The 13,758-nt window shown below is 33.0% G+C and overlaps 1 protein-coding gene across 1 annotated transcript in view; it reads left to right on the top strand.

Moving 5' to 3' along the window:
* LOC101892782 (dopamine D2-like receptor) overlaps positions 1–8,889 on the top strand; it is a 250,824-nt gene extending 241,935 nt beyond the window's left edge. The window contains exon 12 of the mRNA XM_059120935.1: positions 7,048–8,889. Within this exon, the coding sequence (XP_058976918.1) occupies positions 7,048–7,259 (212 nt within the window). The 3' untranslated portion in view covers positions 7,260–8,889. The remainder of the gene's footprint in view (positions 1–7,047) is intronic.
* The last annotated feature ends 4,869 nt before the right edge of the window (positions 8,890–13,758 follow it).

Below are 13,758 nucleotides of genomic sequence, written 5' to 3'. Positions count from 1 at the left end.
AAGCGAAGCAACTCTTAGCTCTTTTGAGTATATTTTCTTTCTGTTGCGGTGTAAGTTCTTGCACTTTTTGAAATTTCAATGGCTTTACCCCGAGCACGTTTTTCAATATTTGCCGAATGGAATATGTTCGCCTCACGAGCCATTTTTCGGCCACTACGACGCAGGTTTCGATCAAGTCGCTTATTTACTTTTCGAACCATTTCTGCTGATGTTACTGTTTTCTTCCGTCCACTTTCTTGAACGAGACACAAAAGATTTATTCACATTTAAATGCTGGAGTGCTCTAACGACAGCCACTTATGGTTTTTCAGCCAAATATAAAGAAATCACACTATCACGCTTGAGTTCCATCACGAATAACATTTTTTTCTGGAAAATTCGCACAAAATGCTTTTGTACGCTTGTAAACAATATAATGAGCTGTCACTGGAATAATTTTAGCAGCTGTCGGACGAGTGGCTTAGAAATGACAGCAGTCTGAAATTGGTTGCAGTTTCTTCATTTTTTAGATGAAAATACATCTATCGGCAAAATCTTGACTTGTTTAATATAATTCTTATCGAAGTCATATCATGTACTATACAGCAATATTACTTGGTACTAGAGGTACAAAAGCCTCGGTCAAATTTGTTGAAAGTCGATTCTGAGTTGGATATAGTGCCCAAATTTGACTACTCTTAAGCCATTCAAATAAGGTTCATAGTTGTGTGATCAGTGTATACTTTGTAGGGTCTGTCATGAATATTTCGAGGAGTTCCAAACGGAATGGCAAAGCTATTATACCCTCCATTCAATGGTGAAGGATATAAAAATAAATTAAGAAATTTAACGACAAAACCAAAGTTTATATTTTTCAAATTGATTTGCTATAATCAGGGGTTTTTTATTTGATCCTATTTTCCAACGTACGAAGACCATAACCATACACGGTGTAGGGTACACAATGAAAAAAAAAAAAATCATACCCGAATCATCAAACAGTAACAAATGAATGGCCATAGATATGAACGAATGACTATTGCGCTGGACCGACCTACCAGCTATCCAACTGTGAAGAGGCAATAAATCCAAACAATTGTTGTTTTGTGGCGAAAATTAAAGTTCAGACACTCATACCTCCTCCCCACCTCTCCCTCACTCTTTAATTTCCCCATCACATCCATCAAAAGTATGACAAGACAAAACCAAAAACAAAAAAAAAATGTTTAACTTCAATGGTTGTTTTATTGCCTGATGACACCTCGAACCAGGAGACAACGTACCAAACAAACAAACATACCAGGACGGCTCTGGCTTCTCTTCCAAATGTCAATATAAATTATAAATTGTTTTGTTTACCGAATTTTGTCACTCAAATCACGAAGCCGCCACACGAAAGAAATACAACTTTTATGGCACAAGCAAACTAAATTCAAAAGTACCCTCCAATTTGTTTGAAATCTTTTTTTTTTCAAAAAACTCGTGTCTAAAGTTATCGCAAATATTTTCTTTGGCTATGAGCCATGGTAATAATTTGGCTATAAATATAATTGGATTTTTTGCTAAGTTTATATGTAGCAGGAGGAAAACAATGTTGGGGAAAAGACCTTAACATGATTTTATGTTCGTGGTTTTGCAGACCACAACACTAGTATGGAGTGTTGAAAACCATTATTTTTAGAAAAGCAATCAATGAAAAACAAAAAAGAAAATATTTGTTAGAATTTTGAGATTTTAGTAAAATTTAACTGACGAAGCCATATTGTAGGAATAAAGAGGAAATTTGTTAATCATTTAAGAACAAAGCAATTTTTGTTCTTTCAAAGGAAAAATTGATTTTTATTTATTTTCAGCCAAAAAGTTACGTTAAGTAAACAATTGGGCAATAAATTAGAAGTTGTATCAACTCCATAAAACAAACAAAAAAATAGAATTTTTTTTTGTAAAAAAATAACTATTTTTCTCGGAAATTAAAAAAATAGTCTCAAAATATTCCCTACTACAGTATGTGTTTGGGGTATTATAGGTTTGATTGGACCAAAAATTATGCAACACCTCCAAAATTTTGGTTTCCCACCTAGGAAAGTATACATGGATTTTCCTATCTTGCCGAGTTGAGTCGATCTAGCTATGTATGTCCGTCCGTCCGTCTGTCCATGTTAATTTGTAATCAAGCTACAGTTCGCAATTATGAACCGATCCTCCGAAATTGAAAATGGAGGTGGGGTTATGGTCAGAATAGAACCCTATTGTTTTTGGAGATGATCGCACGATATTTATGGGTTGAAATAGACCAAAAACAGAAAAATGTCCTGATTTTTCAGTTGCTCTATAGGCCATAATTATGAACCAATCGACGCGAAAATTTACATGGAGTTAGAGTTTAGGAGTGGGCAGAAACCTATCAATTTGGCCATCGGAAAATAATTAGCGGGTAAAACAGACCCTAACTTTTATGTAAGAAAATAGGAAAATTTCCACTAAACTGCGAATATTTTTAATGCCAGCCAAATCACAAATACATTTAAAGATCACTTCTGACCATTACAGTGATGCTAATAGCCAAGAAATCGGATATATAGCAAATTGGTACAATATATATTTAAAAGAATTGATCTTATTTATTCTGCTTATAAATCAAGAACCGCTGGGCCGATTTTCACAATTCCCAATTCGGAATGGTATCTTGCCAGAAAACGATAATATCTAAGAAAATCGCGGGCAATTTTTCCAATAAAAAGTGAATATCTTTTGTTCCATTTTTTTTTCAATTTTTGTCGAATGCAATTTTTTTAATTTGACTTACAATTTTGAATTGTTAATTTTCTAAATTTTTACACCCCCCCAACTCTACGTTTTGACGGTATTATATGCATATCGCAATTATCGTCTGGGGTGATCTAGCTATGTCTGTCCGTTCGTTTGTCGATCTGCCCATGTTAATTTATATTCAAGCTACAGGTCGCAATTATGGCCCGATCCTCAGGAAATTGAAAACAGATATGTGGTTTGGGTCAGAGTGGTCAGAGTTTATTGTTTTTTGTGATGAACGCAAAATATTAAGTGGTGGAAATTGACCAAAACAGAAAAAAACCTTAATTTTGCAATTGCTCTACATGCCACAATTATAGACCAATCGACGCGAAATTTGGCTTGGAGTTAGAGTTTAGAGCTGGGCAAAAGCCTACCAATTTGGGCGGCCATCAGACAGTATTTAGTGGGTAAAAAAACCATGACTTTTATGTAAAAAGTACGAAAATGTCCACTAAACGGCGAATATTTTTAACATGGCGAAATCATAAATACATTAATAGGTCACTTCTGACCATTACAGTGATAATGGTCAGATATCGGATATGTAGCGAAATAGTTACAATGAAATGAAATTGATATTAGTTATTCCGCCTATAAGTCAAGAACCGCTGGACGAAATTTGATAATTTTCACTAATCTACAATGGCCTCTTGCCAGAAAAGGATAAAACCTAAAAAATCGCGTAAAAGTCCACAACAAAAAAGTGAAAAAAGTGAAAAGTCTACAACATAAAAGTGAATTTGTTACGTATTTTAATTTTTTGTCATATTTTTTGTCGCATGCGATTTATTCAATTTGTCTTACAATTTTGAATTATTCATTTTCTATAATTTTATCTACACCCTGCAATAGTGTGTTATATCCAGGTCGAAATTATCGTCCGATCCACACAAAATTTTGCATGGGGGTAGGGTTAGGGTCAAAATTAAAGTCCATTTTTATGAAAATGTTCATTTTGATGTTCAAATGAGCCAAAAAATAAAAATTTTCCAGATTTTCCAGTCGCTCTATTAGCCATAATTAAAAACCAATTGACAAGGAATTTTGCATTAGGTGAGAGTTGAGAACAGAGAAGATGTCGAGCATTTGGCTGACCTTTGGATTATATTTCGTTGTGAAATGGACCAAAACTTTTGTTGAATTTATTTTGAAGACATTACAACACGACGGAATGCGTAAATAAGCAATTCAGTAGTTCAAAAATGAAAACTTCCAAACTTGATTTGGACATAAGGCGGCTTCCAAAATATTGAAGTGTTGTAGGGTATCACATGGTCGGCCCAGCACGACTATAGCCTTTGCCTACTTGTTTCTTAATGTTAAAAAGCCGGAGAAGACCTTGACAAATATTTAAAAAATCAACGAAAATATCTAAAAAAATATCTATATAAATTGATACGTTCCCCTTTAACTTCCCGAGTTCAGTCGATCGAACAAGCTGATTGACACCACGAGCATCTCGGCAACTTCCCTCGGCGAACACGGTAGTTGCCAAAGGACGGTGGTCATTGAGTTTTCTCTCCTAGCTTTACCTTTTTCTTATTGGAATATTTGTTAATGAAAGTAATCGACAATGATCCTCGGCGATCACCGTGACCCTATATGATTGCATGAACCTCGGCGTTCACTTGTTGTTCTGAAGTCGAAGTACACACTTCTTGTGCGCTAACCCCTTGTTTGCGGTCAACTAACCTGGCCTTTAACTCCACCCCAAATTACTTAAGTAATTTTGTAGTTGTTTACGAAAAGAGAAGATTCACCAATAAATCATAGATATTATTAAGAACTATAGTAACTCTTTCTGTTTTTTTTATTTCTTTTTTTAAAAAAGATCCTTAAAATCTTACGTTTTGAACAATTAACTTATATGAAGTATCTATTTTTATCAGGAAACCTCTAAAGTACCATAAGTCAAGAAATTCTTACAAATTTTGTTATTACTAGCAAAAACGTTAAGTTCGGTTGGATCGAACTTTGAATACCCTCCGCTATTACATAAAAAAAAAACATTTTCATATAAAAGTATCTGGATTTAAACGTTTTTCACTTTTAACTGCAAATACCAGCGAGATCGGTGGGAGAACCGAAATACCTCTCAGTTTCAAAACCCACGATGCTAGGCAAATTAAAAATATCGTGTTAAAATATATTCCATGTATATTTTTGCTAGAAAATCATAAAAAAGTAGTTAACAAGTTAAGAAGTATCAGTCGATTTTGCGACAGATGTATACCCTCAGCCAATTTTCGATTACTTAAATATTTTTATACTCCCCACCATACTACATTCTATATATTAAGTATGTCATTCCGTTTGTAACACCTCGAAATATATATTTTAGACTCCACAAAGTATATATATTCTTGGTCAGCATAAAATTCTATGTCGATTTAGCGACGTCCGTCTGTCAGTCTGTCTGGCTATCCGTCTGTGGAAATCACTCTAGCTTCCGATCGAAATGAAGTAGGTTGATTAAATTTTACTTAAATGTATATCATGTCTAAAAGACTTTTGTTATTAAAAATGGGCCGTGTAGGTCCACATTTTGGTGTAGCCCCCATATAATAGTACATCCCTTTTTTCGGTATTTTGATGATTTCAGCGACATTATTCACAGGAATAGATTCAAATTTGGTATTTGAAGTTCGTAATGAATATTACACCCTATGTCAGAAAATTGTCTGTGCAGGTCCACGTCTTAATAGGTCCACGTAACGGTACCCTCCGATATTCAGTATTTTGATGTTTTTAGCAACATTATTCACCGGAATTGTTACGAATTTGGTATTTGAAGTTAGTAATGGATATTACAGCCTATGTCAGAAAATTGTCTGTGCAGGTCCACGTTCTGATATAATCCCCTATACAATGTCACTTCTCTATATTCGGTATTTTGATGATTTTAGCTACATTATTTACGACTTTTTTCAAGTTTTGTATTTGCATATTGTAATGGTTTATGGCAGAAGTTGCCTATGCAGACATTTTTAAAATTTTAACAGAATTTTTAACGGATTTTATTTTTTGTTGTTTTTTTTTTTTTTGAAAATTGCCACATTTTTTCCAAATGGTTGGTAGTATTCAAAGATCGGCCCAGACGACCTTACAGCTTTTTAACTTGTCTGAGTAGGTTAAGAAGGAATAGACCAACACGGCCCATTTCGTATCGGTCCTAAATAAATATGATATATTCTCTCCATATGAGATATGTATATTTAGTATGCGTGAGGTACAAGTTACATTCGACAGAAATATTCCATTTTCAAACTTAAACTAATACAAATAATAAAATTGGTATGAGCAAACTTACAAGAAAATCAAACATTTATATCCAATTTTATTCGAAATTGTAAATTCCATATTTATCTCAGGTCTCTGGTTGATATAAATATTTAGATATAAAAAGTTATAAAGAATAGCTGACTTGTTTCGCAAGTTATAACAGATGAAAGTATTGGAAATCTGCACAGCAAATCTTGTGTTAGCAAAAATGTTTGTGTGTGTGAAATTTGAAGAGAGTTGGATGCTTTTTTGGCTGCTTTAAAATTCTTAAAAAATTGGGGATTTCATTCAGGACATCCTTAGTCAATTGATTTTTAAAAATATCCATTTCCCAAAAAGCAAAAAAAATTAAAATGATGCAGAACTCAGAGACCTTTGAAAAAAAAAATGTTCAAAAAATCAATAAGGAAGTTTTTTTACAAGTATATTTAAAGAATTACATGGCATGAAAATTTTAAAAATAATAAAAAGAAATCCAGATCCTTGAACGCTTTAGTCCAATAAATCCATGTAGAAAATCAACAGGACAGAGCATAAGAAGTTTTCAAAGATAAATTCACAATAGCTGGCCAGTAAAATTAGCGATTTTTTTTTTACCTGGAAGTCATTGAAATAAACTTCTTAAAAAATTCTACACTGTTTTTACACAAATTATTTAAAAATATCCAACGCGAAAAATTTCTTCGCTTTATTTGGTATGCAGGATTAAGACCACCCAAGACAGGTTAAAAGTCGAGTCCACTATGCAATTTTAGTAGAGCTACTCTTAAGAAATAAACGTTTATATCGGAATAGATTTCGAATGCGTATTATGACATTAAATCAGTTATAATTTGGGTTTGGAAGAAATTGTTATTTGGAACCTAGACTGATCTCAAAAAATTTTTCAGATGTATTTTTGGACTTTTTACTACTTATTTACAATATTGTTAATTACATATTTTATTTTCCACTTCTTAATTACCATTTCAGGTGTTTTCCTGTTTTGTTGGCTGCCATTCTTCTCGTGTAACATTCTGGATGCCATGTGTTCAAAATTCGACAAAGACTGTAATCCTGGCGTTACAGCCTTCATATTCACCACCTGGCTGGGTTACATCAATAGCTTTGTAAATCCCATCATCTACACGATATTCAATCCTGAGTTTCGTAAAGCTTTTAAGAAGATCATGCATATAGGGTGATTAAAATTAGAGACGCTGGTTGAAGATACCTGGAGACAAGCGGAATCAAAACAAGTAAAAGGCAACTGCTACACCACCACCACGAATCAAAGAGACTTTGGGAAACAAAGCCAGAACAAATGTTATCATCATTTTCATTATGATCCTCATTCCCCAACTCATCATCATCATCCCAATCTCCACCATATCACATTGATGAGGATTATTACGACCATGGTATTATATTAAGGTATATATCTGCTCTTCATTTAGTTATTTAGAAAAGAAGAAAACAAAAAAAAATGCCATATTTCGTTTTTTTATTACCTTGGGTGCTCTCTCGCTTGCCCAGACGAAAAAAAAACACACACAGATATAGGAAAACAGAAAATAAGCAACTGAAACACAAAATTAACAACCACAACAACAACACAAATTACAAATGAAACAAATATGATAGTAAAACATGCAAAGGTGTACATATAATTTATAAAATTAGTGTATCATGATTGCATTTAGTTTTGTATAGGCCGGGCTTATGTGGGAGGAAGGGCAGGAAAAGAAAGGAAATGCTGTTGGACTTACAGGCATTGCAATAAAAAATTGTTCCAAAGCCAAATTTCCGACCACAAAAGAGGAGAGGAGAAGAAGTAGAAGCAGGAGGTGAATATATGTCGAAGTCGTCCATAGACTTACAAAGTTTTGTGTGCCAAACGAGAAGAAGAAGAAGTAGTAGAAGAAGAAGAATGTAATGTTCAAAATATAAATCATTTCTAGATAACACAGAGATACAAGGCAGAGCAAAGATATTGGAATCTTTTGTTGTAAGCATATTTGTAACTAAGTAGCATAAATGTAATAATACTAACTAGGTATATCACACATAGACATACACACAAGACATATACATATATATAGAACTACATATACCTACTACCACTACATATAAATATATAAATATGGAAAGAGAATGAAATGAATGAAGGAGAAATCAATAGATTTAGCAAAATTGTATAGCAATATTACAACCGAAACAATACATACTCAATATTCTTCTTGTTATTATGATTACGACTATTATTATTGTGTACTTATATGTTATGTTCTAGTTAGCAAAGCCAGCAACAACAACAACAACAACAACAACAACAGCAATAAGAATATATTATGTAATATTTGTCGTTTTATTGTTGATTGCATTGAATCAATTTTGTTATTAAATCATGTCGCTCGGCTTCGTTGGTATTCGGTTGTACATGGCAACGTATGATTAATGTGGCTTTCGACTTTTACAACTTGATTATGTTCATCATACGACCAGGTGGCAGGGTATTATTGGAAAAGCATGTATGTACAAATTTGCAAATGTTATTTCATACAAATCGAATTTCTTGTGAATTAAGATTGAAGGTATTATCAGGTTAGGTTTTGTGATGGGGGAGGGAAAAGGGACAGAGGCATATATATGTAAACATACTGATGACTGATTCAGATCGTTGCTTACTACTGGAGTAATGAACTCTTGTTTGTGGGTAAAACTTGTTGATTTTAGAGGTATGCAACCTTAATATTTATTACAATAAATATCCATTTTCTCAGAAATAACTAAAAGAAAACTCAATAAAAACGTCATCATTCGGAATAACCTCACTTTTCTTTGCTGGCTGCATGTGCGATTTATGCCAAAAAATACATAGAACAGTGTTGGCTTGTTTTTTTGGGATTCCATAGTATTTTGCTGTTGCAAAATGGTCAGGCTTAATCCCTTTATTGTTGTTTTTATAAAAAACAACGTTTGTTTACAATGGTAATGTTTTATAAGTGCGGTTGTAAGATTTACAAGATTTTCCAAAGGAATTTTAATTTTATTTAATTCTTTGGTTCCTCTTCTATTCAGCTTACGATCTTGTCACCTGGGTAAAAAATGTTTTTGGTCATAGAAGTTTTTATACCCTACAACACTATGTATTGGGGGTATTATAAGTTTGATTGGGCTAAAAATTATGTAACACCTCGAAATATTGGTTTCCCGCATGGGAAAGTATATATGGATCTTCCTATCTGGTCGAGCTGCGTTGATCTAGTTATGTATGTCCATCTGTCCGCCTCTCCATGTTAATTTGTAATCACTCTACAGGTCGCAATTATGGTTCGATCTTCACGAAGTTTAGAATGGAGGTAGGACTAGGGCCAGAATAGAAGCCTACTGCTTTTGGGGATAATCGCATAATATTTAAGGGTTGAAATGGACAAAAAAATTTTAATTTGAAAATTTTCCTGATTTTGCAGTTGCTCTACAGGTCGCAATTTTAGACCAATCGAAGCGGAAGTTAGCATGGAGCTAGAGCTTAGGGTTGGGCAGAAGCCTTCCAATTTTGATGGTCATCGGGTAATATTTAGTGATTGAAATTTGTGATAAATAAAAGTCAAATTTTCCATTAAACCGCGAATATTTTTAATCCCGGCGAAATCAAAAATAGACAAACAGGACAATTCTGACCGTTACGTCGATGCCGATAGTTAATATATCGGATATATATAGCGAAATATATACAATTTGTATATAGAAAGGAAGGGGATGTTAGCTAGAATGCTTATATCTGAAAAATTGGTGGACCGATTTTGACAAATTTTATCAATTTAGAATGCCCTTTTGGCATTAAAGTATAAAATCTATAAAAATCGCATAGAAAGATGTCAATAATGATGTTAATATAGATTTTGTAGTATGTTGCGACATTTTTTTATTTTTTTCATAATTTTTATCGCGTGAGATATTTTCAATTTGACTTATATTGAAGTGTACATTTTGTAATATTTTTTCACCTTACAATACAGGCGGGGTTATTATATATATATTGCAATTGTCGTCTGATCCTCACGAAAATTTTCATAGGGGTAGGGTTAGGCTCAAAAAGGGCTAGGCATATTGTTTTAAAGACGCCCGCAATATATTTAAGGTTTGAAATGGACCAACAACTAAAAATGTTCCTGATTTTGTAGCCATTATAAAGGTCACAAATATAAACCAAAGGATACGAAATCTCGCATGAAGTTAGAGTTTAGGAGAGCGAGTAGGATGGGCCACTACTTTTGTGTGAAAAAACACCATCATTTCCATTCTACCGAAACGTTGAAATTGACTTACAGGCGATATCCAAAATACACAAAAGACGAACTTCTGGCCTTTTTATGCTGATTTCGTAGATGAATATTGCCAAATATCGTAGACAAGCAAATCATAAAGATGAGTCTAAATTTAGAGATACAGAGGGGCCTCTTGCTTTTGGAGATGATCGCAAAATATTTAGGGGTTCAAATGAGCCAAAAGCAGAAAAAATATCCTGATCACATAATTGAAGCCAATCGACACGTCTGAGAAGAGAGTTAGGGACAGGGAAAATTCTAGGAATTTGGATGACCATTGAATTAATATTAGTTGAAAAATAGACCACACAACTAAAAGCACGACTAAGTGCGTAAATATTGGGCATATGTCCTTGGTGATATAATTACAAAAGCGAAATCTTCCAGAAAGGATTTGGATATATCGGGGCAACATATTGTAGTGTTGTAGGGTATCACATGGTCGGCTCCGCACCACAATAACCTTTGCTTACTTGTTTCTCCTTGTGAGAGTTAGTATAATTCAAAAAGTTGGCCCTCCATGGGTTATGTATTGGAAGGTTTAGCCGATACATAAGATTAATTTCAATAATTCACTTTGTAGGTGATTCGTCTTTCTTCTACAATCTTAAAGTATGTTGGGGAATTACCAAAATGAGTGGAGTGATATTTTTCTTTACACGTCTACTTTATATTTCCAGGCGTATATTAAGTTTGTCAATCCGTTTATAACACCTCGAACAAAGTGTATTTATTTTTGATCAATATAAAATTCCATGTCGATTTTGCGATCTATCTGTCTGTGGAAATCACTCTAGCTTCCGAACGACTTGAAATAGGTTGATAAAAGTTTACTCTGATGTGTGTTCGGCTTGCTGAACTTTTTAAGTAATTAAAGTGGGCTTTATAGGTCCACGTTTAGGTATAGCCCCCATATAACTGTACCTCCCTTTTTTCAGTAATTTGATGACTTTAGCGACATTATTCACCGGAATTGTTTCATATTCCATATTATTGGTTCGTAATGGGTACTACAGCCTGTGGCAGAAAATTGCCTCTGCAGGTCTAGGTCTTCGTATGGCCCTCATATACCGGTACCCTCCTATGTTTTCATGTTTTTGCGTCATTATTTTAAGTTTCGGAGTTGTTTAAAGTTTCGTATTTGAATATTGTAATGGCCTATGACAAAAATTGCCTTTGCAGGTCCGCGTTTTCGTGAAGACCCCAATATAACGGTATGATTTTAACAGCATTTTTCAAGGTTTTTTTTTTTTTGAAAATTTCCAAATGGGTGAGGGTATTCAAAGTTAGGCCCGGATGAACTTAGTCCTTTTTTTCTTGTTTTTTTTTTTTTTTTTTTTTTATGCGCCCTTGTGAGTATCCAATTTTCATCTGATTTAGCGTTTATAGAAATATTGGGATGTTCGAACTGACCTGGTCACAAATTTGGAAACTGCTTTATTTTCGATTAATTTTAACACTTATATCTTAAACTACTCTATGAAGGGGGTATTAGATGTAAAATTTTAAACATATACATGACATTTATAGCATTTCTGATTTCTTTGACGTTTAAGGTCAGATAGATATAGCAAACTATATACAGTGATCCAAATTTTTTGTACTTTGTGTTGAGTTCCAATTACAATGGAGCAATAGATCTGGAACTTTGAAAAAGACAACCCTTTTGCATGAAAATACGAGACTATTTCAAGAATGAAATGAAACATACAAATGCGTAAAATGAATTGAAAATTTCTTTTAGAGTTACTGAAATAATGACCACCTCGGTCAATGTCCCCAAAAAAAATTAAAAACATTTCATTCGATTTGCGACTATTAAAAAATGTGGTTACCGAAACACTTACTCGTACTACTAATGTAATCCGATTAGTAGCAGGATGAAATTTACCAAATAATAATTTTCTCATTCGATTTCACTGAAGGTGCAAGCAGACATACAAGTCGATTTTATGATGCACTCCAGGGTCACAACCAAAAAATTAATTACGATATACTCTCGAAATTCGAGTTAGGGCAAATCCATCATTTAGAGTTCTTAATATGGAAACCAACCAACTATTCATCACCAATAGTTATGTAGTTTACAAACCTCAGACTTTCAACGCCGATTTGTGTCACTGTGTAATTACAAGAAAAGTGAATGGTGAATTTCCATATTGAAGCATAGAATCATAAGATCAATCTCCAAAAAACTGCCTTGACCATCGAAAACCCCCAAACTGATCAAATGCAATCAACATCGAAAAATGTAAATTATTTCATGGAAAAGATATTATTGTTGTTAATCAGAATTTCAATTGTTGTTGATAAATGATACGAACTCAAAAGGTTTTTTAGGAATGGTAAGAACTATGACTGATTTGAAATGGTTGTTTATTTCATGCGTATTTTATTGTTAATGTTTTTATTTAAGTTTACATTGCAAAACAAACAAATTAATACATATCATTTGTCCCAACGTAAAACTATTGTTGATTTCTTTGTTATTTAGTATATTTAATTAAAGTTAAATGTAAAAACACAAAAAAGAAATATAGATATTCATAAAAAACTAAATATTAAAACCAATGATTGATTTATTACACATAAATTGGGTTTAATGACTTTTGTTGTATTTTTTATTGAAACTGTTAATAATTTATTAAACCACTTTGATTGTGCTCTTAATGGTCAGCGATGTGATTGTTATTTTCATTTTTTTTTTTAATTTATTGAAAGTTTATGGATGATTTTTTAATCACTTTTTACGTCGATATAATTAATAACAAAAACACTACTAATTAAGAATATGTTAAAAAGTTCTTGATGATTGCGTTTTCGAGCGTCGTTACTATTAATAAATATTTTGTAAATTTACATTTTATTATGAAAAAATATGTATTGAAGTTTCTAATGTAATATCCGCATTTATTATGTTGGCATTCTATCGTATTTGGAAAAATATAGTTAAAATATTAAGCGAATAAAACTGATGTAAGTGGAAGTTATATATGGTGGAAACATTTTTTTTTTTGGATTTTTTTCATTCCGTCTGTATTACTGTGGACGTATTGTATATTGTGTATTCATGATCTGTTATTTGCGTAAAAAAGTCCATCGGTTAAAATTAAGATGTATATAGTTTATATAAATGAATGAAATTTGACAGCGAGATCTTCAACGCTTATGCGTTGTAAGGTATCTAAAATTCACTAAGTCGGCCTACGTTTAGCTATAGCTTCCCATGTAACGATAGTCCCAGATTTTGATGTTTTTTTGGGACTCTATAAACAGCCCCAAACCAATTTAGCTGCAATTTTTCATTTGATTTTATTGGCATACAAGTTCTACTCCCGTAAAAAAATAATTTGTAGCTTGCTACTCAGTACTG

The sequence above is a fragment of the Musca domestica genome, unplaced genomic scaffold, assembly GCF_030504385.1.
Source record: "Musca domestica strain aabys unplaced genomic scaffold, Musca_domestica.polishedcontigs.V.1.1 18, whole genome shotgun sequence".
NCBI classification, from domain to species: Eukaryota; Metazoa; Arthropoda; class Insecta; order Diptera; family Muscidae; genus Musca; species Musca domestica.
The sequence above is the reverse complement of the archived record's forward strand: the minus strand, read 5'-3'. Positions and strand labels throughout refer to the sequence as shown.